Genomic DNA, 25719 nt, shown 5'->3' with positions numbered 1-25719 from the left:
GAAATCGTGTTCTTGCTTACATAACACGCTTGCTTTCTAAAAAGCTTTCCTAGTATATCTAGCATAGTAGTTTCTAATATTTCCTCTTATCATTGTATTTCTTCTGTAGCACTCATCACAATCTATAATAGCTTTGTTTACTTATTTTCCATCTCTCTACTAGAATGAAAGCTCATTGAGGACAGAGTCCTTTTGGTCCCATTAGTCAATATATTCATAATACCCAGAATAATACTAGGTTCCTGACAGGTACTCAAATAGTTGTCAAATGAAGGGATATGCAAGCAGACTGAGTCATCTACTGGAATCAAGTGGGGTGGTAGTTTGCTCCTGATTCCCAAGTACAGGATGGAATTCTCCCTGAGACTTTCATAAAGTCACAAATTAAAGGAAGGTGATTTTATTTCTCTTATCTGCAAATTAATAATTTTTTAAAAAGAAACAAATTATTAGAATAATGGGTGGGGTTATATAGATATTTCTAGCTCCATTAGGTCAAAAAAAAAATAATAAAAGGGGACAAGAACAGGAGACAAGGCTTCTAAGAAACTTGCTGTCAGTATACAATGAACACGAAGAGGTGGGCTTTGGAGCCAAAAAAGAAATTAAATAGCAGTTGATTATGCTTGTTCCTGGAGTCATTCTTGCTGTGCAGTAGTAAGCAACAATTCAAATGTCCACATAGAGAACTGAGGTCTCTGAACAAAGAACCATCTTCCAGTTCCTCTGGCTCTCCCCACCAAGAACATCCATTCACCATAAGACCAGAGAAGTACTCCTGGAGAGAAACATGAGTGGTCCCCCACCAAAGGAGCTGAGGCTAGAGGAAAGATAGTTTTCTTTTATTTCTGTCTTGGGCTGATAGTAGTTGATGCTGAAGTCAACTGGACTACACCAATTCTGGTCTGATATGAAGCATCCACTGGGTATAATAAGATACCCAGATGTGCATGAGCTGGTGAAGCAGAAGCCAGGGCAGCACAAAGTCAGAAGCCCACTCCTCTAGTGTTGGGTCCACTTGATGCTTTTGAGGTCAATGCCATCCTGCACCATCTCCCAGAGAGGGCTGTCAAAGAAGAGACATTGGGTGAGTAAGGGCTTAGATAGGAAACAGCTGACATTGGTCTCTGACCCCTGAGCCCTGACTTAACTCTATCCGTTCTTGTCTCTCCACTTCCTTGCCCTGACAAACCCCAACATAGTGGTTAACAAGTCCTTCCCAGCTCTCTTTAAATTCTTGTCAGCTCCAGCCTCTCCATAGCTGCCAAAAAACAATAACTGAGTACCACAGGTTCAGCTCCAGGGGGCCAAGTCAGTGGCATCAGGTTGCGGTCATGTTCAAGAAACTCTCATCCCATTCATGAGATACTATGGAAACAGTTTCCCTAGTGGAACCAAGACCCCTGGGACCTATGTAAGCATCAAGTTTCTGCCTCTCTACTCATCCCCACCCAAAGAAACCACTTTTCAACACTTCTTTCTAGGTTTTTCTCTACTTCTCAGGGCTAGAGCTTAGCCCTAAATTACCAAGATATGTAGCATGCTTAACCAATTCCTACCAGCTTCATCACCCCAGAGTTGGACTGTGCTTCCAACATCCCTGGTTCCAATTCAAAAGTATCTCTTGCATCTTATATCTGAGCATTTCATCTTACACAGAACTGCTGCTGATAAATCTCGGCTAAGCTCTAATTCCCTTCAGCTTGAATGCCTTGCATAATATTCCCAGACCAGATATTACTTCAAGGTGTTATGACTGTAGGATTCCGGTTTGGAGTTCCCAGTTAATTTTCTTCTACCCAATTTCACTCTTTTCTTGGCTTATCCCTCTCCTTTATGCCATGCATTCCCAGCATGCCTTTCTATGTATGACCTTTAACGTGGCTCCTTAAAGTTAGCTATCTCCTTTTTATCCTTTCTCTTTAGAAGTCACTTACTGTCATAGACTCACACACAAACTAAAGCTTTAGCCAGGGGCTAGTAAGACCATGTTGAATTCAGTTTGTAAAGGTCAGAAGAAACAGGTTGAAGATGCTGAAGCCAGAGGAATCTTGAGCATTAGAAAACTAAGCAAGCTGTAGATATTTCAGCAATACAACTAGACTCTGGGAGGGAAAGTCCAGAGCCCAGAGAGACCTAAGAAAGTTCATAAAGGGAATAAAATATATACTTAAATTTCCTCACTCTCAATAACTAGACCAAGAGAATCCTGAAAGTTGAATTTAACCAGAATGGAGCCAGACTCTGAAAAAATTCAGAGGCTTCAATGTCCCTAGGAAGAAGTGGAGCTCTATGGCTACTAAGGGAAGCCCTGGTGGCAGCTGGCTGACAAACCATCTCTTGACCTTGCTTATAAAGCATCTTTACAAAGAATATTCTGAGTAGTAGTTCTTAACATTTTGAGAATTTGTGTTTTTATTTTAGGTTTTAAGATTTTATTTATCTGACAGAGAGGGCACGAGAGAGCACAATCAAGGGGAACAAAAGAGTAAGAGGGAGAAGCACACTCTTCATTGAGCAGGGAACCCAGTTCGAGGCTTGATCCCAGAACCCTGGGATCATGTCCTGAGCTGAAGCAGATGTTTAACTGACTGAGCCACCGAGGCACCCCAAACTTTTGAGAATTTAAAGAAAACTATGAAACTTTTTTTTTAAGAAGAAATTTCTATTTTTTAAATTTTTTAAAAGATTTTATTTATTTATTCATGAGAGACACACACAGAGAGAGGCAGAGACACAGGCAGAGGGAGAAGCATGCTCCTCATAGGGAGCCCGCTATGAGACTCAATCCCAGGACCCGATGATCATGGCCTGAGCCAAAGGCAGCTGCTCAACCACTGAGCTACCCAGGCATCTCAAGAATTCCTATCTAAGGGCAGCCTGGGTGGCTCAGCGGTTTAGTGCCGCCTTTAGCCCCGGGCGTGATCCTGGAGACCCGGGATCAAGTCCCACGTCGGGCTCCCTGCATGGAGCCTGCTTCTCCCTCTGCCTGTGTCTCTGCCTCTCTCTCTCATGAATAAATAAATAAATAAATAATAAGTTGGAAAAAAAAAGAATTCCTATCTTAAAGGGAGTTTTTTTCTATGTAGCCTACCATCACTAACTTTGTATTGATGTTAATACTATCATAATGAAAAACGTCTGATTTTATATAGTTATTTAGTTGTTAAAAACACTTTGTCGGGCAGCCCAGGTGGCTCAACAGTTTAGCACCTGCCTTCAGCCCAGGGCACGATCCTGGAGTCCTGGGATCGAGTCCCATGATCCCTCTGCCTCTCTCTCTCTCTCTCTCTGTTTCTCATGAATAAATAAATAAAATTTAAAAATGAAATAAGGGATCCCTGGGTGGCGCCTCTCTCTGCCTCTCTCTCTCTGTTTCTCATAAATAAATAAATAAAATTTAAAAATAAAATAAGGGATCCCTGGGTGGTGCAGTGGTTTAGCGCCTGCCTTTGGCCCAGGACGCGATTCTGGAGACCCGGGATCAAGTCCCACATCGGGCTCCCGGTACATGGAGCCTGCTTCTCCCTCTGCCTGTGTCTCTGCCTCTCTCTCTCTCTCTCTCTCTCTCTCTCTCTCTCGGTGACTATCATAAATAAATTAAAATTAAAAAAATAAAATAAAAAAATAAAATAATACTTTGTCATATTCTGAAAACAAGTAGCCAAGAAGATCCACTATCTTGCTTTGTGGAACTTTTTTTTTTTTTTTTTAAAGTAAGCTCTATGCCCAATGTGGGGCTTGAACTCACAATCTCAAGATCAAGAATCACATGCTCTACTGACTGAGACAACCAGGGGCCCCAACTTTGTGGAATTTCTAAATCCTAAAATCCAAGTATTCTCAAAAGCTGGTTTTAGGCAGTATAAACATAAAGCCTGAGGACAAGAGAGGAGCCAGCACTACGATTTCTTCCAAAGGGTGTCTGGTGCATAGTGCATACCTCATTTCTCGAAGACGTTTAACATGGTGAATGCACTTCTCCACTGTGTAGTCCACTTCCTCCTCTGTAGTGAAACGGCCAATGCCAAACCTGAAAAAAGGCACAAGAGAAGAGCTCTGCATTTGAACTCTAGCACCAAGGTAAATTCATTCAGCAAATACTCAACAAGGATCTACTCTACAAAAGTCACGGAAAGAACATGGCTAGAGTTTCTCAGGACACGGGTCTGTGGATCAGCCACATTAGAATCACCAGAGAAGTTTCTTATTCCTCCTCCAGTCCTAGTCAATCAGAATTTCTGAGTGTGGGACTCAGAAATCTTCACAAACTTCCCAAGTGATATTCAATGAAGTCTGAGAACTGCTGCTCTAGAAACTTCCAAGAAAAATCAAAAAGGGATAAGGAAAACAAGTCTGAAGAGGAGATGAATAATACCAAAAAGGATGCTTTTCATAAACGTTGTAGTTCAACTGACTGACCTGATAGAAGAATGAGCTAAATCCTCATCAGTGCCAATTGCTCGAAGGACATAAGAGGGCTCCAGGGATGCAGAGGTGCAGGCACTGAAGAGAAAGATAAGGATCCTTGCTCAGTTCATCATCAACATCTGCTTTTAGCCACAAACCCCTGGTCTTCCTCCCATCCTCGGGTCCCTGAAGTCATTACATGGAAATAAAAGAGATATTCTAATTTGGTAGAGCTAAAGAGCCCAAAGCTGTCTATATTTTCTGGAATATGAACCTAGCTCCTCTGGTCCTTATGGAGGATATCATCCTTGAGCAAGGACACTACCAAAGCATGACGGAACACTATACCACGTGAGCTGAGTCTGACAACCAGAAGCAGTGGAGAACCAAGTGCTCACTCCCCTATGATTGAATACACCATCAGTACCAGCCTAGATGGCAGCTAAACCCTTGGTGGCCTTTGGAGCATCCTTTAATTCTGGGGGTCTGCAACAGAACTGCTAGTATAACACTAGAACAGATGCATGCATGCATCTCTTGAGGCCATAAAGGCACAAAATTCTACCCAGGAAGCCCTCTTAAGGTGGCAAACTTCAGCCAGAGCCAAGCCAGCTAAAAAATCAACACTTACAAAATGACCTTTATACTTAGCCAAGAGCTCTTCTACCTGTCATTTCCACACTTAGGAAGCTTAATAATGTTATACCACTTAAGAGGCCAGGCTAATGAGTCCTGCCACAGTTCCTGTCTATGCAGTTCAACTCACCTCCCTGAGGATAAGGCGACATCCTTGAGAGCCATCAGCAGACTCTCCCCTTCCACATATGCAAAAGAGAGGTTGATACAGCCTGCAAAGAGAATCACTATGAAAGAAGTTTCAAAGTCTCAGACTCCTCCAGAATGGGGATAGAAAAGGCATGTCCATACCTGGGTAATGGTGCTCAGGGTCCCCATTCATCACCACATCTGGAAGGCTCTTCATTATCTTTTGTGTCAGCCGATCTGCTAACTTTGAGATCCGCTTATGGTCGTACTGAGGAGCAGGCAAGGGAGGACTAAGCATAGTGACCATTAACAGCTCAGAAACACACAAGATGAGGATCCCTATTCCTGTGCCCAGAAGTGACTGTGCATCAGACCCACCTATCATCCTGTATTACAGTGAGGAGACCACTGTATCCCCAGCACTAAGCACAGCACCTGGCATGCAAAGGTGCTCAATAACCGGACACATGGTTCCAATACGCTGGAAATAAAAGAACCAATACCTACTGAATGGACCTAGATTTTGAAGCCCATTATACCTCCCTCAGAATAAGATGCCAGCAGAACTGGGATAAGGATGGGTTTCCTAAACCTCCTCTTTCAGTAAAGGTCTGATTCATTTGTGCTAAGAAACTTCTAATAGGGCAGCCCCGGTGGCTCAGTGGTTTAGCGTTGCCTTTGGTCCAGGGCCTGATCCTGGAGACCCAGGATCGAGTCCCATGTCAGGCTCCCTGCATGGAGCCTGCTTCTCCCTCCGCCTGTTTCTCTGCCTCTCCCTCCCTCCCTCTCTCTCTCTCTCTCTGCGTCTCTCATGAATAAATAAATAAAATCTTAAAGAAAGAAAGAAAGAAAGAAAGAAAGAAGAAAGAAAGAAAGAAAGAAAGAAAGAAGAAAGAAAGAAAGAAAGAAGAAAGAAAGAAAGAAGAAAGAAAGAAAGAAAGAAAGAAAGAAAGAAAGAAAGAAAAGAAAAGAAAGAAAGAAAGAAAGAAAGAAAGAAAGAAAGAAAGAAAGAAAGAAAGGAAAGAAAGAAAGGAAAGAAAGAAAGAAAGAAAGAAAGAAAGAAAGAAAGAAAGAAAGAAAGAAAGAAAGAAAGAAAGAAACCTCTAATAGGGGATGCCCTGATGGCTCAGTGGTTGAGCATCTGCCTTTGGCTCAGGTCGTTATCCTGGAGTCCTGGGATCGAGTCCCACATTAGCTCCCCACATGGGAACTGCTTCTCCCTCTGCCTGTGTCTCTGCCTCTCTCTCTCTCTCTCTCTCTCTCTCTCTGTGTGTGTCTCTCATGAATAAATAAATAAAATATTAAAAAAAAAAAAGAAAAAGAAACCTCTAATAGTAGACCTAGCACTGGGGAAGAAGTTGAGGAAGGAAACTGCTCTCCCCATACCTCCATCTCTTGCTGTGCCACCTCACATGCGGCCCCCAGCCCAACCACCAAGGGCGTGGGCACTGTCCCAGACCGCATACCCCGCTCCTGCCCCCCTCCACTCTGCAGGGCCTCCACACGTACACGGGGCCGGCGGCGAATGTAGATGGCACCAACCCCTGGGAAACAAAATTTGTTACAATAGAGAAAAGACTAAAAATGCAGATGAAACAAATTATCACTTTTGGAAGGGGTCAAAATAATCTTTCAACTTTTTGGTAAGCTTGAAAATTTCAAAATAAAAAGAAATGGAGGAAAAGGAGAAACAGCAGTAAATTCATAATATTTATAAAAATTATTTAACATTAGGAAGGTAAGTACTAGAAGGAGTAATGACCAAATGATTTAAAGTAGCTCCCTATGGATGTCTGAAATGGCATCATGCAATGTATCATTATTCATTATTCATAAGAGCAAAATACCAGAAACAAGTCAGATATTCATCATCAGGGGACTGGGCAAATAAATTATGATACAGTCCACATAATGAAATACAAAGGGGGTGTATAAAAGAGAGAGGAAGCTCCTTCTGTACTGCCACTGTAAAATCTCCAAGATACATTTTTAGAAAACTGATGAAACCTGAATAAAGTCTGTGCTTTACTTTAAAAAAATACACAGGACACCTGGGTGGCTCAGTGGTTAAGCATCTGCCTTCGGCTCAGGGAATGATCCCGGAGTCCTGGGATTGATTCCTACATCAAGCTCCCTGCATGGAGTCTGTTTCTCCCTCTGCCTATGTCTCTGCTTCTCTGTTTCTCTTATGAATAAATATATTAAAAAATCTTTAAAAAATACATTATTAGATATAAAAAGGAAGATGCAGAACAATGAGTATACTATGCTATTTTCTGAGTAAAAACAGAGGGGGAAAGAGGGGATATGCGCTTGCAAATGCATAGAATAATTCTAGAAAAATATTCAAAAAATAGCCTTCCCAGAGGAGAACTACATGAATGGTAGATAGAGGTGAGAGAATTTCTGGCCTTGTACTTTTTTGTAGCTTTTAAATTTGGGAAAAAAAAAAATTAAAATACAAAAGTGGAGGATGCCTGGCAGGTTCAGTCAGTGGAACACAGCCTGTTGACCTCAGGGTTGTAAATTTGAGCCATATGTTGAGTGTAGAGATTACATAAAAATAAAATCTTAAAAAAAAACAAAAACAAAAACAAAAAACCTTTGGGGAAAAAGCAAAGAAAGATCAGATTGTAATTAAAAATCGGCATAATCTCCCACAGTGTATCAAACAAAGCTTAAAAATGTATATAACCTGGGCGCCTGGGTGGCTCAGATGGTTACGTGTCTGCCTTTGGTTCAGGTCATGATCCCAGGGTCCTAAGATCAAGTCCCGAATCAGGCTCCCTACTCAGCGGAGAGTCTGTGTCTCCCTCTCCCTTTGCCCCTCTCCCTGCTTGTGCTTTCTTCTTCTTTCGCTCTCTCTCTCAAATAAATAAAATATTTTAAAAAATACATATATAACTTAAGGGGCACCTACCTGGGTGGCTAAGTCAAATGAGTGTCTGGTTTCAGCTTGGGTCATGGTCTAGCAGTTGTGGGATCAAGCCCTGTGTGAGGCTCTGCACTCAGCAAGGAGTCTGCTGGAGATTATCTCCCTCTCCCCCTGCTCCTTCCTCTGCTTATATGCGCGCTCTCTTTCTTTCAAATAAATAAATAAAATCTTTTCAATAAATGTATATAACTCAAGGCTTGGCAAACCCACTTACAGGAATTTCATGCCAAAATATGAGCATGAATCTGCAAAGATATTCACAAAGGGGTCAAAGATTTTACACAGAGTGGCCACTTGGTGAAGTTCATCTTCTTCCACATAGAACAACTGCTTAGACAGAGATTTATTACAAAGGATCTCAGTTTTGAAATAATTTATGTAACAAACTACACTTAATTAAGAAATATTTTATTTCCTCATCAAATTCAAGTATCCTCACTATGTGAATCTCTGCAGTTCCCAAGTTTAGAGAGCACATGCTCTGACCCCATGTCTGGACAGTGAAGGATACCATGTTATCTAAATCCACTGGGATCGTGATTTCAGAAGGTAGGAGTCTGGATAGTGAGATACCTATATACATTTAAATGTTGATCAGAGGGCAGCCCAGGTGGCTCAGTGGTTTAGCGCTGCCTTCAGCTCAGGGCCTCCTGATCCTGGAGACCTGGGATCGAGTCCCATGTCAGGCTCCCTGCATGGAGCCTGCTTCTCCCTCTGCCCGTCTCTGTCTCTCTCTGTGTGTGTCTCTCATGAGTAAATAAATAAAATCTTTAAAAAAAATAAAAATAAAAAAAAATAAGTGTTGATCAGAGCTTCTGCTCAATTGGTTTTATCAAAATACATTTACCCACAATAAAAGCCAATAAAGGCAACATTAAAGATAGGAGGCCTACTGTGGTTTTTATAATAATAACTCATAGAAACACTCTATAACTTCTAGGAACCTTGAGAAGAAGACATTTTACATATTTCCAAGAGCTATCAGTTTTTTTCTCAGAATGTATAGCCCAATGACATACACTACAAACATAGAAAGTGTACCAACATTACCAACCCCCACAGGCCCTCCTCACCTCAGAGACAGAGAAATTTTATAGCTACTTCCAAAAAAGATAAAAGAAGACTGGAGAGAAAAGACAGAATTCTGGCTAGAAACATTCTTGGGCCAATAGGACCATAGGGAACAAATAAATATCCTTGAGAGACTAATAGGAACACATTAAATCTAGGAATAAACGCCAAGAGATATAAAAGTCCAATCTTCCCCTGCATTATAGAAAGACACAGGGAATGAAGGACTCAAAGAACATTGCTCTGAATATTATAGTGGGGCAGACAGGATAGATGGACTTATCTAGCTAAATTTGATATGACAAAACCCTTTGTTCCTCAACCAAATAAACCTCTACTTGCTTTCTAAGGATTTTCTAAAGAGGCAATGGAACAATGGACTGCTATATACAGTTAACTAAAAGAGTCTACAAATAGGCAAGTGTGTTCTTGGTTATTGCTAAAGGACACCTGCATTCTGCAAGACACTATGAATGTACAACTTCATCTGAGAGCAACGGCAGTCCCAAATGACTACAAGGAACATATGTCAAGGAGTTTACTGGGAGGTCTGAGAGAAAGAACTCTAGGAGGGGCTGGTACCTTTGGGACCGTAGATTTTATGACCACTGATGCTCATGAGATCAATTTTCATGTCATTGACGTCAAGTGGGATTTTTCCAACAGCCTGGGCTGCATCGGTATGGAAATAGACCTTTCTGGAACTGCAAATCTGCCCTGAGGAAACAACAGAGGGGAAGAATCATATCACAATGTTGGGAAGTCACCTGGCAGTGATCCCATAACATACCATGAGTTCTAAGGCAAAACTGCATCTGTCATTACCCTCTAGCCATATAGTAAATAACTTCTCACTCTCTCTTAGTCTCTTTTTCCATCTCTCTCTCCCACTCTCTCTGTCATTCTCAGCTAGCTTCCTTGACTAGAAAAAATAAGGGAAAGTACAAATCACCAAATCAAAACATCCCTGATATCCTGATGCCTAAGACTCATCTTACCTCCTTGACACAGGCCTTTCAATGTATCAGATTAACTTTTATATCCTTTGTAAAGGAAGCAAAGATTAGCAGATCTATTTGCTAATGTGCCTTAGGAGTTACAGGGTGAGTCTCTGGCTCTAAGTGAGCATAATAAAGAGATGTACTAAAGTGACAAAAGTTAAAGGGGAAGAGAAAAAAGAATGGTGTTTTGTTTTTGGCAGCAACTGCAGTTAAATAGAAAGGAACAGAAAGAATACTAGACCAGGATCCAAATACTGCTATACCATACACAATAGGTCTTTGAACAAGGAAGGACTCATGCTCTGAAATTCCCTTTCCCTTGACCTCCCTCCCAGACCATTCTTGTTCCTCAGATGGATCCCAGTGGTAGGCATACATCAGGGTCCACCCATGATACTCACCTATTTCTGCAATGGGCTGCTTCACTCCAATTTCGTTGTTCACAGTCATGACTGACACCAGGCTGGTATCTGGCTGGATGGCAGACTCTAGTTCCTAAGAGTATCAGGAGCAAGGAGACATAAAGTACCAACAAAGTCCTCCCTAACTCAGAATGTAGGCAAGCTTAGTCTTGGAAAGGGGCCTTTCACCACCCACTTATCAGAATGGTTAAAACAAAAATAGCGCCAACATAAAATGCTGGCAAGGATTCGGAGAAATTGCATCACTTACTCACTTGGTTATTACCATTGGTCATAACGTAAAATGGCATAGCTATGCTGGAAAACAGTTTGCCAGTTTTTGTTTCTTACCAAACTACACATAAAATTACCTTGCGATCCAGTAATTGTACTGTTGCGCATTTATCTCAGGGAAATGAAAACAGATTCACACAAAAAACATACACATAAATTTTCATAGCAGCTTTCACCACAACAGCCAAAACCTAGAAACAACCCAGAGGTCACTCATCAGGTGAATGGTTAAACTCTGGTACTTCCCACACATTGACTATGACTCAGCAACAGAAAGAACAAACTACTGAGACATGTAACAACCTAAATGAGTTGCCAAAGACTTATGCTAAGGAGAAAAACAAGTCCCAAAACGTTACACACTTTATCATTCCATTTATATAACATTATTGAAATGAAAAAATTAAAGAAATGGAGATCAAATTAGTGGTTTTAAAAGAACAACAGGAAGCATCACTGTGGTGATGAAAGTAATGTGATGGTGGTGGTAATTACACAAACCTCTATGTGACAAGTGAGTTCAAGTAAAACTGGGGCAACGAAAACAAGACCGGCAGACTGTGTCAACATCAATACCCTGGCTGTGATATACTTCTGCAAGATGTTATCATGGGAAAACCTGGATAAAGGATACGTGAGATCTCTCTGTATTATTTCTCACAATCACATGTGAATCGACAATTATTTAAAAGTTTAATAAAAAAAGAGAAGAATCTTTCCTATGTAAGGTTGTCAGAGTAAGCTGCAAACAATAAAGTAGCAAAAATCAAGGTTATTGGTGACAATACTGAGGCACGGATCTCGTCTGACTAAAATATTTCTCTTAAAGGAATTATTATTTTTTTTTAACTTTTTAATTTTTATTTAAAGAGCCCTTTTTAATTTTAATAATTTGTCCTTTGATAAAAATTTAGATCTTGATTAGAATTCTATTACTGTATAACATATTGCCATAAATTTAGAAGCTCAAAATGATACCTGCTTATTAGCTCACAGTTTTATAGGACAACTCTCCAGAACTGGTGCAACTGCAATCTCTGCTTAGGGCCTTACAAGGCTGAAATCAAGGTGATGGCCAGGCTGTGTCCCTCTCTGGAGGCTCTAGAAAGAATCTACTTGCAGGCTTATTCAGACATTGTCTTAAAGGAATTATTAATCAGCCTCCCAACATCTTGCTTTCCTGGACACTGGTTTATAAAGGTGCTCACTCCCATGTTTCCCTTTCTTCTTGTTTGCTTCCTTCACAGCATTTATCCTAATTTGTAACTACTTCATTTACATGTTTGTCTATATATTAACTGTCCCCTTTACTAGAATGTAACCTCTCAGGAGGCAGGAACTAAACTTGTCTTGTTCATCCTGCTATCCGTGGTGCCACACACTATGGCATAATACATACTATGAGGTGAAAGAATAGCACACGTTAAGCATTATGAGAAATAAAAAGCCAGAAAAATACATGCTCCTAGTATTCAAGAGACTTAACCTGGTGGAGAGATAGACAAACATACAACAGAGGATAGTAGTAAAAAGCCATTAAGGAATTTAAGGAATTTAGAGAAAAAAAGATATTAATAGGGGTTGGGGCAGGGATGCCTGGGTGGTTCAGCAGTTGGGCACCTGCCTTCAGCTCAAGGCGTGATCCTGGAGTGCTGGGATAAGGTCCCATATCGGGCTCCTTGCATGGAGCCTGCTTCTCCCTCTGCCTAAGTTTCTGCCTCTCACTCTGTATCTCATGAATAAATAAATAAAATCTTAAAAAAAAAATAGGGGTTGGGGCAGCTAAAAAGATTTCAGCACAGAGCTGAACTTGAGCTAAGTGGGTAAAAGAGGGAGAGAATTAAGGAAAGTGCAAAGAAGAGGAGAAGAAATCAGGGGTGAGGGGCTATGTGAGAAGAGACCCACAGCAGGATTGGTCAGGCCCAATCAGGGAGATATCAAGGCTGTGTGCCTGAAGTGGAGAGTTTTATGAAGGGCCACAGTGGTCAACAGAACTAAAACACTAGGTGACAACCACCATGTCTGTTCTGAGATCAGTATTACCCTGATATCAAAACCAAAAAAAGATATCACAAGGAAACTGCAGATCAGGATCTCTAATGACTAGAGATACAAAAATCCTTAACAAAATACTAGCAAAACAAATCCAGTAACCTATCAGTGAATGTATACACCATATAAAGAGGACAAAACCACATGACTACCTCAATAAACACAAAAAACCAACTACTAAACCAAAATGCTTTCATAATGCCCCTAAAAAAAAAAAAATCAGACTTGGAGGAGAACTTTCTCAATCTAATAAAGGACATTTATGCAAGAACAACTATGAAAAATCCACAGTTAACATCACACTTAAGGAGGAAAGCTTTCTTCTAGTATCAGGAACAAAATGAGGATGTCTGCTCTCATCACTTCTATTCAACTTTGTACTAGAAGTCCTTGCCAGGCAATTGGGCAAGAAAAAAAATAAAAGGCATCCAACTTGGAAATGAAGTAAAACTCTCCCTACTGGTATATGACAGGGCTCTTCCCACAAACTGCATCTTAGGATTTGACTAGAGATGGTGGTATCCAAAATCTGATGGACAAGATGCATGAAATCACTACCGAAAATGTACATATAAGGATATGGGCTATAAAGGGAAATATTCTTCACAAAAACTACGCCTCCTCTTTAGAGAGATGAGAAACATCAGTACAAGGGAAGAAGAGGCTAGAGCTTTGCCATGGTGAGTGTTGAGTCCCTGGCATCCTACACACACACAGCCAATGGCCCTCAGACAAACCAGGAAGCACTGACAAAGCTGAGAAACAACTCCTCCAGAGAAAAAGAAAATAGTCCACACACTGAAGGAGAACATATGCTCAGTTTCTCTCCCAGGCCTATTTCTCCAACCTTCCCCTCACCATTAGATCGAGTCCTTCAAGCTCCAGCTGAGGCTGATAACACTTATAGGCTGAAGCCAAGCTCCTCCTATTTTGCCCCTCCTGTCAGTAGCCACTCCTACCTTCAGGTCGATGATTCCACTTTTCTTCACCGGGAGGTATGTGACCTGAAAGCCCTCAGCTTCCAGTGAACGGCAGGAGTCCAAGACACATTTGTGCTCTGTCTGAGTGGTGATCAAGTGCTTTTTCCGTGACCTATAGAACCTGGCCACCCCCTAGAAATTGGTGGTGGTGGAAGGAAGGAAGGGATACTCAGAGAGACAGCAAGGACTGCAATCCTTGAAAGAAAAAGTGGGAAAGAGTTGTATGCTCCAACATCAATTCTGTAACACTGGGCAGCGCAGGTGGCTCAGCGGTTTAGCGCTGCCTTCAGCCCAGGGCGTGATCCTAAAGACCTGGGATAGAGTCCCATATCAGGCTCCCTGCATGGACCCTGTTTCTCCCTCTGCCTGTGTCTCTGCTTCTCTCTCTCTGTGTGTCTCTCATGAAAAAATAAAAATCTTAAAAAAAAAAATTCTGTGACACCAAGTATGTGTCCTACAACTCAACTTAATTCTGACACTAACTACTCTGAATTAGTAGAAATCCTGCAGATTAAGGGGCTCAGTCTCAAAAGCCTAAACCTACTTCAGATGTCAGCCACAAGGCCCAGGTGGGACAAGCCAGACTTCAGTATTTTTGCCCCACTGGCTGCAAATTTAGGACTTCCCACAGCACCCTAAGGTTCAGTAATTCACCAGAATGACTCTCAAAACTTGCTGAAAGCACCACACTCTTACAGTTTTATTATAAAGGATATAATTCAGGAACAGCCAAATGGAAGAGGTGCATATGGCAAGGCCTGAGGAGGGGATGGACACAAAGTTTCCATGCCCTGTCTTTGTGAATCCAGGCATGCCACCTGCCCAGTACATCCATGAGTTCGTCAACCTGGAAGATCCTCTGAGCCTTATTGTCCAGAGTTTTTATGGGGGTTTCATTATCAAGGCATGACTCATTAAATCACTGGCCACAGGACTGAACTCAATCTCTAGTTCCCCTCTCCTGCCCTGAGGGAAGTATGGCTGAAAGTTCCAACCCTTTAATCACATGCTTTGTTCTTCTGGAAAGGCCAGCCAGTCCCTTGCAACTAAGAGCCCACATGAGTCACTTCACTACTATAACTCAGGTATGGTCCAGAAAGGATTGTTATGAAACAAACAATTGTTATGTTTGTATAAACAGGATTGTTATGTAACAAAAGACATTTCTATTATTCAGGAAACCCCAAAGGTATTTGAGGCTCTGTGCCAAGAGTTTTTTTACATAAAAAAACATATTTTATGATGCTACAGGTAGGAAATAGGGAACATGCCTATCCTTGCATCCCAGGAAAAAGCTTTTCTCTTTATTTCCACTTAATAATAAAACATGCAAATACGGTGACAACAATACCCAAAGCTGTCAGTATATAAGTGAAACTCAAACACTCATTCCCTGCTGATAGCAGTAATTATGCTACAATGTCTTCAGAAAATCATTTAGAAAAAAAAAAAAAAAAAAAGGAAAGAAAATCATTTAGAAAGATGTCTTGGGATCCCTGGGTGGCTCAGCAGTTTGGCTGCCCTGGAGGCTTCCATCTGATAGGGAGAGACACCACAATGCAGTGAATGCATGCAGAAGCACAGCAATCAGTACTTCAAAATAGGAACATCTAAACAAACAGGAGGGGCACCTGGTTGGCTCAGTCATACAGCATGCAACTTTTGGTCTTGGGATTATAAATTTAAGCCTCATGTTGGGTGTAGACATACTTGAAAATATAAAATCCTGGGGCTCCTGGGTGGCTTAGTTGATTAAGCATCCAACTCTTTTTTTTAAGATTTATTAATTTATTTGAGACAGAGAGAGTGAGAGTACATAAGTGAGTAGGGGGGGAGGCAGAGGCAGATTGAGGGGAGAATCCTCAAGTTGACTCCCTGCTGAGTGGGGAGCCAATACAGGGTTTGATCCCAGGATTCTGAGATCATGTCCTGAACGGAAATCAAGAAACAGTCATTTAAGTGACTGAGGACCGGGTGCCCCTCAGTTAAGCATCCAACTCTAGGGATCCCTGGGTGGCTCAACAGTTTAGTGCCTGCCTTTGGCCCAGGGCATGATCGTGGGGTCCCGGGATTGAGTCCCGCATAGGGCTCCCTGTGTGGAGCCTGCTTCTCCCTCTGCCTATGTCTCTGCCTCTCTCTCTCTCTCTCTCTCTCTCTCTGTGTCTCTCATGAATGAATAAATAAAATCTCTTTAAAAAAAAAAAAAAGCATCCAACTCCTGATTTCGGCTCAGGTCATGATTTTAGGGTTGGGAGATTGAGCTCCACGCTGGGCATGGAGCGTGCTTCAGTGACTCTCCCTCTCCTTCTGCCCCTCTTCACTGTCCCTCACACATGCATGTTCTCTCTCTCTCTCTCTCTCAAATAAATGTGCATATATATATATATATATATATATGCACAAAATCTTTAACAAATTAAAAAAAATCTTTAAAGGGATGCCCGGGTGGCACAGTTGGCTAACTTTATAGACTCTTGGTTTCAGCTCCAATCATGATCTCAGAGTCATGGGATCGAGCTCCATGCTGGGCTCTATGCTCCTAAAGACAGGAGCCACCCCTAAAATAAAGAAATGATTTTTTAAAATAAATAAATCTTAAAAAAAGAAAGAAACAGGAGAAACTTGTAGCAAATAGATCTCATCAGAAAGAAAAGAGAAGGCTGAGAGGAAGGCAGCCCTGAAATCACATATAGAAGGGTGAAGGTGGAACTAGAAGAGAAGCATGTCTAATTGCAAGTGGATTCTGGACTTCACCGTGACTAGATCAAAAGGATGGGGAAGGGACACCTGGCTGGCTCAGCTGGTAATGTGTGACTCTTGATCTCAGGGTTGTGAGCTGGAGCCCCACACTGGGTGTAGAAATTATTTAAAAGGGATGGGAAAAAGGGTTGAGTCACCATTATCCACTCCCTAAAGTAGCTGCTGTCCAAAATACCAGTAGTTAATGGTCAAAGAGCCACCTTCTTCATGTCCAACTACCTCACTGAACTTAGTTCAACAGGAACAAAGACTTAAGATGGAGTAGATCTCAGAGGGTTGAAGGAAGCAATAAATCAGAAAGAGCCTATGTTTGCTTATGTCTTTTTTCACAATAGGGTCAGAGTGGGTAGCTGGGAAATATATACAGGAACCCAAATGATGGAGGGCCAACTCCCAAGTCAGGAAAGCCCAGATATGTCTTCTCATTTTCTTACCTTAATTGCTATGTTGTTAGATTCAGTAGCGCCACTAGTGAAAATGATCTCACGAGGATCAGACCCAATCAGAGATGCTACTTGCTGCAAACCAAGAAACAGAGATAAATAACATCAGCTCTGCAGACAGCAATGCAACTGCAGACACAGCTAGGACAGAGCTCTGGTTCAAGAAAAGCTCCAGGTGATCCCTGGGTGGCTCAGCGGTTTAGCTCAGGGCGCCTCTGGCTCAGGGCGTGATCCTGGAGACCCGGGATCGAGTCCCACATCAGGCTCCCTGCATGGAGCCTGCTTCTCCCTCTGCCTGTGTCTCTGCCTCTCTCTCTCTCTCTCTCTGTGTCTCTCAAGATAAAATAAAATTAAATTAAATAAAAATAAAATAAAATAAAATAAAATAAAATAAAATAAAATGAAAAGCTCCAAAAAAATAAAAATAAAAAATAAATGAATAAAAAGAAAAGCTCCACTGCATCCTATCAACTGCCCAAGAAGTTCTGTGCCCACTAGGGTCAGACAATATTTAGAATCAGTTCCATTCCAGATCCGAGGCTCTTTTCCTGCCTGATACAAAATAATAATAATAATAATAATAATAATATTAATAATAATAGTTATTTATTTAAAGTTTTTTTTTCTTTCTTAAAGATTTTATTTATTTATTTGAGAGAAAGTGAGAGCACAAGCAAGGGGAGGGGAAGATCTTAAAAAAAAAAAAAAAAAGGGATGCTTGGGTAGCTCAGCAGTTGAGCCTCTGCCTTTGGCTCAGGGCATGATCCTGGAGTCCCAGGATCAAGTCCCACATCGGGCTCCTTGCATAGAGACTGCCTCTCCCTCTGCCTGTGTCTCTGCCTCTCTCTCTCTCTGTGTCTCTCATGAATAAATAAATAAATAAAATCTTTTTTTTTTAAGGGGGGGAGGGGCAGAGGGAAAGGGAGAAGCAGACTCCCCACTGAGCAGGACCCTGGGATCATGACCTGAGCAGAAGGCAGGAGCTTAACTGTCTGAACCACGAAGGCTCCTCAAAGATTTTATTTTTATTTTATTATCTTTATTTTTATTTTAAGATTTTATTTTTAATATCCATACGCAGCACAGGGCTCAAACACTCCTGAGAACAAGAGTCAAATGCTCCACTGACTGAGCTAGTCAGGTGCCCCAATATTGGCTATTTATTTATTTATTATTTATGATCTATTTATTTATTTGAGAGAGAGAGATCATGTGTGAATGCGTGGACACGAGCAGGGGGGAGGAGGAAGAGGGAGAGAGACTCTTAAGCAGACATCTTGGTGAGTGTGGCTAAGTGTGGAGCCCAACATGGGGCTCCATTTTATGACCCTGAGATCATGACAAGCCAAAATCAAGAATCAGATGCTCAGGGGGCACCTGAGTAGCTCAGTTGGTTAAGCAGCTGCCTTTGGCTCAGGTTGTGATCCCGGGGTTCTGGGATGGAGCCCCATGTCTGGCTCCCTGCTCAGCAGAGTTTGCTTCTCCCTCTCCCTCCACCTCTCCCTATGCTGTGCTCTCTCTCTCTCTCAAATAAATAAACAAAATCTTAAAAAAAACAATCAGATGCTCAGGGCCAGCCTGGGTGGCTCAGCGGTTTAGCGCTACCTTCAGCCCAGGGCCTGATCCTAGAGACCTGGGATCAAGTCCCACATTAGCTCACTGCATGGAGCATGCTTTTCCCTCTGCCTGTGTCTCTGCCTCTCTCTTTTTCTCTCTGTGTCTCTCATGAATAAATAAATAAAATCTGAAAAAAATAAAATAAAAAAAAAGAATCAGATGATCAACTGACTGAGCCACCCAGGCACCCCACAATATTGGCTTTTTAAAAAGCACTTATTGGGGATCCCTGGGTGGCACAGCGGTTTAGCACCTGCCTTTGGCCCAGGGCGTGATCCTGGAGACCTGGGATTGAATCCCACATCAGGCTCCCGGTGCATGGAGCCTGCTTCTCCCTCTGCCTGTGTCTCTGCCTCTCTCTCCCTCTCTCTCTCTCTCTGTGACTATCATGAATAAATAAATTTTAAAAAAAGCACTTATTGGGGATCCCTGGGTGGCGCAGCGGTTTGGCGCCTGCATTTGGCCCGGGGCGCAATCCTGGAGACCCGGGATCGAATCCCACATCGGGCTCCTGGTGCATGGAGCCTGCTTCTCCCTCTGCCTGTGTCTCTGCCTCTCTCTCTCTCTCTGTGACTATCATAAATAAATTAATTAATTAAAAAAAAAAAAAAAGCACTTATTGAGGGGTGCCTGGGTGGCTCAGTGGGTTAAGCATCTGAGTCCTGATTTCAGCTCAGGTCTTGATCTCAGGGTCATAAGTTCAAGCTCTGCATCGGGCTCCATGCTGGGTGTGGAATCTACTTGTGTGTGTGTGTGTGGGGGGGGGCAACTTAAAATAAAATAAAAAGCCCTGGGCAGCCCCGGTGGCTCAGCGGTTTGGCGCTGCCTGCAACCTGTGGTGTGATCCTGGGGACCCGGGATCGAGTCCCACATCGGGCTCCCTGCATGGAGCCTGCTTCTCCCTCTGCCTGTGTCTCTGCCTCTTTCTCTCTGTGTCTATGAATAAATAAATAAAATCTTTAAAAAAAAAAAATAAAAAAATAAATAAATAAAAAGCCCTAATTGAGCTCTTGGTATGTATAAGCATTGTGTTAATAAAACACATCATCAGCAATATCTCATTGAATCCACAAAATGATCCTAAGGAGTAGGAACTATTATAATCTCCATTTTCAATGTGTGGAAATTGATATTCATAAAAATTAGGTAAAATTCCAAAGGTCATTTAGTTAGGAAATATAACAACCAATAAAATGCCTTCAGAGGGACTCCAAGGCCTGATCTCTAATCTCTTCCTGAAAGAGCCTCAAATCATGTCCACCTCCACCCAGAGCTATGAATGAAATGCCTCCCATAGTCCACCGAACCTCTGTCATCAGAACCTCCTACCCTTCTGTACTAACCTGGCGAGCATGTTCCATGGCTGCCTCACTCTCCCAGCCATAAGCATGTGTCCGGGAGTGTGGGTTTCCATAGTAGTTGACTAGGTAAGGGAGCATGGCATCAAGTACCCGAGGGTCCTGAGCACAAAAGAATAAATCAGTCTCCTTGAGTCCACAGATCACTCAGGCCCCACTCCATCCCCTCAGACCTGTCCAAACTGCCTCCACACACTCCCAACCCTTCAGACACCGCCTAGATTGTGCCTTAAACATTCTTCCATTCCCTCAGGTACTAAACAAATATCAGCCCAATATACTCCCACTCTCGACCCACCTTAAATCGTTCTACCAGATGATTATCCTACCATCTCCTCAGGTAATCTACAAACATTGCCTTGTCCCAACAGCCGTTTCTACATCCTGCCAGGTGATGCGATCTACAAGGGCCAGGAGTGACAAGAGTCCACATGTTGATGAAATCTTCCATTAATATTGAAGTGCTTATCATGTGCCAGGTTCTGTCTAAAGGGCTCCTTTACACCTTTTTAACCCTTTTAATACTTGCCCAAATTCACATAGGTAGTAAATAGCAATCCAGCTAATTCCAGAACCTATGCTTTTATTCCTACTATAGTGCCTACACCGAAGTGATTTGATCAAGGTCAATAGCTAGTAAGTAGAACTGCTTCTAGTTTATTATAATTTAAACCTCCTGACTCCTGGCCCATTGCTTTTCCCAACACACACTTCACGATGACTCTCACTCCTGCAGGATCCAGTCATTTTGGTGCATTATCACTTCTGCATTGTAATTGTTATAAACAGCTTTGGGGAAATCTGCCCTTCCATCCTTACCAGAGGAGTTGTCGCTTGCACATCCATATACAGAGGTCGCAGCACTGACTCTGCCGGTGGAGCAGTGGCTGTATCTGAGGGAACAGCAGACTGGGGAGCATGGTCTACAACTGACAAAAAAAAAAAAAAAAAAGGTATGGAAGGGCCAAGCGTGAGAGAACCTATGTACACAGGGTATCCAAGACAGCAGGAGGTGAAAGCTGGATGGGAGTGAGATGAGCTGAAAGGACGAGGGGTTGAATCTCAACGGAAAAGCAAACAAAACATCAGATCACAGAACTTAAGCAAACTGTAAAAGGAGGTTAGGGAGAGAGACCATGTTCTTGGAGGGGGATGTAGGGACAATATTCGAATTGCTTCGTTGGGAGCAGGGAGGGATACGAAAGGGCATCCATTCAGGACTGTGGAAAGAGTAGGTAAGATCTCCCTCCAAGATTACTGGCTGGACGACTAGCATCTCTTAAAGTTGGCCAAGAGAGGTCTGAAGGCCGACGGAACTTGCAAGGCTCCGAAGGCCTGTGGGGCAGGATCTGAAGGCGAAGTCGACCGTTCTGAGGGTGGGCCTGAGGAAGTTTGAGGGGTGCAGCAGGAAGGCAGAGTCAGAGGGTCTAGGTTGCGCGCGCGGAAGAGGGAGGCTCTGTAATATTGAGGTGCATCGCCACGCGAAGGGAGAAGGTCCGCGCCTGCCGGGAGGCGGCGGCGAGCAGGACCCGGAGCGTACCGCGCAGGCGCAGCCCCCGAGTGGGCGCCTCGGACCTGGACCCCGGAGCTACCGGCACAGCCGCGGCTGCCCGCCTCCAAGCGGTTCGCAGCAGCATGGTCCCGCAGGCAGAGCCCCCCGCCCGAAGCGGCCGCAGTCCTCAGCTACGTGCTCCCGGAAGTTGTGCTCCGCGTCCCGGAAGCAATTGCTCGGGCCGCGGGCGCGCTCCGCCTCGCGTTCCGGGTGAGACGTAGAACTGAGCGACCCAAGCCGCGAACGAGGTGAGGTGGGGGGCACCGCGGCGCGGGGACCCGAACGCTAAGAGGGTGATGGAGTTGGGCTACGCGCTTATTTTCCTCCCTGGACTTCCCCGAACCCTTAGATTCGCTCCCCACCCCGCCTCCCCCGGCCCCCGCCCGGGCTGGCGGCTAGGCCCATACTCCCCTAACCTTCGAACCCTGCAGATGCCGGTGGCCGTGGGGCCCTACGGACAGTCCCAGCCGAGCTGCTTTGACCGCGTGAAGATGGGCTTTGTGATGGGTTGCGCAGTGGGCATGGCGGCCGGGGCGCTTTTCGGCACCTTTTCCTGTCTCAGGTGAGGGGGGTGGGCGGTGATCTCTGGGCGGGACTACCGGACCTTCCTGCCCCGCGCCACTTGGCGGGCAGCCTGGATAGAGCCTACTTCGTTTCAATTCCCTCGCTATTCTTTAACGAGACTGATTCCCTACCCACCTTCAGTCTGGAAGGAAGGTTGGAAGCCTCGGCGCTTGAGAATATGAGTTCTGATTCAAACCGAAAGTCAGAAAATCTGACTCTTCACTCATTCTGTAACCTTAAAGCACGTTGGAGTCTGGGTTTCCTTAAGTGGAGAATGAGGTCAGTAGGGTAACATCTACCTCATAGAGTTGTGAGGATTAAATCAGAGCCCACATACCACAGAATGTGGCACATATTAAGTGCTCAATAAATGGTTACTACTGCCGCTGCTGTTATTTCCACTTGCACATAGTGAAACAGTTGTTGAGCAATTTTACTGGAAACAGGATGTAGATACGCAGCAGATAAACTCAACACCCTAATGTCATTTTCACATGTAGTAGAGTTAATTCCTGTTTTTCCACATTGTAAATTACCATTTACTGAGCACTGACCAAGTGTGAATTCTAAGTGCTGCATGTGTTCTCACAACAATCCTGTTAATGTGATGGTCCCCATTTTATACTTAGCCCATAAATTGCAGAGCTGGTGCATGAACACAGGTGTGACTCCACGAATCGTTGCTTTAACACCAGGAAACCATCAGAAAGATGTCTTTATTGGCGCATGTGTGTTCCATATATCCTGGAGGTAAAAGCGGAAAAACTAGCTCCTCTGTTGCCTCCCACAAACTGAAGCCAGGTCATAGGATATTCTAATACCCCTAGAAATCGTGATGCATTGATTTCCTAGTTCTTACCCCCCTTATCTGGGAAGAGAGAATGTCTTGCTAGACTTCAAGTGTTTGATTTACTATGAAAAATTGGGAAAAGGCAGTTATGTCATTTCTTATATTTTTGTTCCCAGTTGGCCCCATCTTGCTTTCCTCCTCTCTTAGGATCGGAATGCGGGGTCGGGAGCTGATGGGCGGCATCGGGAAAACCATGATGCAGAGTGGCGGCACATTTGGCACATTCATGGCCATCGGGATGGGCATCCGATGCTAATCTGGGCAGTGGTTGCCCATACACCTACCCTTTCCCATCAGTCCACCTCATGTACTATAATAAAACAAAATTCTTTGAGTAGTCTGTGTTAAAGGAATTTTTTCTTCTCACTTTGCACCTATATATACCCAGCTTACAGCATTGAATAGGCCAATGAGATTTGGTGTCAGTTTCCAAATCCTCTCTTTGTTAATCCAAAATTAGGAAAATTTTCCATACCTGGAACTTTTCATAGATTCTAGTAAACTATCGTTATTCAACCCCTTAAGGTTGATGTTCTCACCATTTTAAAGGTTAACTAAGGGGCAGCTCCGGTGGCTCAGTGGTTTAGGGCCGCCTTCAGCCCAGGGCGTGATCGATATATGGGATCAAGTCCCACATTGGGCTCCCTGCATGGAACCTGCTTCTCCCTCTGCCTGTGTCTCTGCCTCTCTCTCTCCCTGTGTGTCTGTCATGAATGAATAAATAAAATCTTTAAAAAAAAAAAAAAAAAAAGCTTAACTAAGCCTACATTTCCTCAAGGTTGCACTGCAAAAGTTAGTGTTAACCCAAGTTAAGTCTCAATTCCAAAACTCTGTTCATCCAAAACTTGTTCAGATTTTGTGCAGAAAAATCATCCACTGGCAAAAAAATCCAAACCATCCAACACAATGTAGCCTTAACTGCGTAAACCTCATAATTTTCTAACCCACCACCCATGAGTATGTCATTTGTATAAAATGAACACCGCCCCCCACACACACACAATTCTGTTAATTGGCTTCATAAGGTAGTTTCCTTATAAGGCCAAGTGACACGCCCCTACTATGGCCATACATCCCGCAACAGATTGCGCTTTAAACTGCATTGCCCCTCAAGGAAAATGGTAATGTTATAATGCACATAAACTACACTGGTCTATTTGGGGGGTGGGGGGGGGGTGTTAAGGACACTACAGAAGAACTACAGCAACAACACTTCTGTTACATGTGGCCTCAAGAATGCATTACCTGTAAGATTAAGAATTCATTTGAACTATTTTGTCACACTATTCAAATTACTTCTATCCTTGCTTTAATATCATTTACAACTCATTCTGTGACAGTGGGGAAATTACTTTTCTCTTGCCACCTCTTTTTAACATTTGAAATTAAGTAAGTCTACCTTTGTTAGCTCATCTCCCTGGAAAGTAATGATAAAACATGGGTAAGACATGAATCAAGAAAAAAATTTAGGCGATGCTTGGATGGCTAAGCGGTTTGGTGTCTGCCTTCAGCCTAGGGTGTGATCCTGGTGACCCGGTATCAAGCCCTGCATCAGGCTCCCTGCATGGAGCCTGCTTCTCCCTTTGCCTGTGACTTTCATGAACAAATGCAATTTAAAAAAAAATTATGAAGGTACTAGGAGGTATTTTGGAAAAACACAGATGTAGTCAGCTCCGAAGAATACTGCTGCCTGGTTTTGAAAATTAATTAACTTGAATCTTGAAATTTTTCTTTACATTTGGTAAGTGAAGCAATTAAGTATCCATTCAAAAGTGTTGGTATATAATTGTGACGCCTCCGATTTCAAATTGACCAAATATCTGAATAAAACTAGAAAACTTGTGTCTTGGGGGCACCTGAGTGGCTCAGTACATTAGGTGTCTACCATCAGGTCAAGACATGATTCTGGAGTCCTGGCTGGAGCCTGCTTCTTCTCACTGTCCCTGGCTCATACTGTCAAATTTAAAAAACTTGAGCCTTTAAAAAATCAGTAGAATGAAAGGAACAGGTAAGAGGATGCCTGGGTGGCTCAGCGGTTGAATATCTGTCTTTGGCTCAGGGCATGATCCTGGAGTCCCAAGATTGAGTCCTACATTGGGCTCCCTGCATGGAGCCTGCTTCTCCCTCTGCCCACCTCTGTGTCTCTCTTGAATAAAATCTTTAAAAAGGAAAAGAAAAAAAACATGTAAAGAAATGAATACTAGAAGGTAATCATTCCATTAGGAGCAACACTGCCTACTCAAAAGGTTCAAGGTAGATGCAAAATCTTGAAGTAGAGTTCAGGATATAAATGGTGATAGCTCATTGCCCAAATACAATTAAGACTCAAATTCCTTAATAAAGCAACAAATGCAGCTAAGTAAATTTCGGAAATCAGTTAAATGTTCAAACTTAAAAGGCTTTGTTTGGTATTTAAAAAGTGAAACATTTCTTCACAGAGATCCCTGAATAGACTTAAGAATACCCAGCTTTAAGGCCTAGGCAGCTTTGCTTTTGATAGCTTACCCTAGTAAGTACAGGGCTAAGGTATGGTGAAAAGGAGGAATGTACAGAGACAATTTGAGGGCAAGGTTCCCCAGACTCTGCACAGTAAGAATTTTCCCCAAGAAGCAAGTCTTGAATAACTACTAAAAGTCAAAGAAACTAATATTCTATTTTCAAGTTTC

The 25719-nt window shown here is 42.9% G+C and overlaps 2 protein-coding genes across 2 annotated transcripts; one reads left to right on the top strand and one right to left on the bottom strand.

Moving 5' to 3' along the window:
- Positions 1-821: 821 nt before the first annotated feature.
- Positions 822-21803, bottom strand: NFS1 (NFS1 cysteine desulfurase). Its single transcript, XM_041733222.1, has 13 exons — positions 21628-21803; positions 20907-21016; positions 20073-20189; positions 17104-17187; positions 13889-14041; positions 10584-10677; positions 9764-9898; positions 6562-6719; positions 5338-5443; positions 5177-5258; positions 4423-4506; positions 3944-4033; positions 822-1066 (listed from the first exon to the last, which is right to left on the bottom strand). The coding sequence occupies exons 1-13, from the start codon at positions 21722-21724 to the stop codon at positions 1003-1005; spliced, it is 1374 nt and encodes a 457-aa protein (XP_041589156.1). The 5' UTR covers positions 21725-21803; the 3' UTR covers positions 822-1002.
- Positions 21760-23390, top strand: ROMO1 (reactive oxygen species modulator 1). The gene is made up of 3 exons (XM_041733223.1): positions 21760-21887; positions 22071-22201; positions 23201-23390. Exons 2-3 carry the CDS (start codon positions 22071-22073, stop codon positions 23307-23309), a joined length of 240 nt encoding a protein of 79 aa, XP_041589157.1. The 5' UTR covers positions 21760-21887; the 3' UTR covers positions 23310-23390.
- Positions 23391-25719: the final 2329 nt, after the last annotated feature.

This window comes from Vulpes lagopus, chromosome 18 (genome assembly GCF_018345385.1).
Source record: "Vulpes lagopus strain Blue_001 chromosome 18, ASM1834538v1, whole genome shotgun sequence".
Lineage (NCBI taxonomy): Eukaryota > Metazoa > Chordata > Mammalia > Carnivora > Canidae > Vulpes > Vulpes lagopus.
Note: the sequence above shows the minus strand (reverse complement) of the source record. Positions and strands in the feature narration are given on the sequence as shown.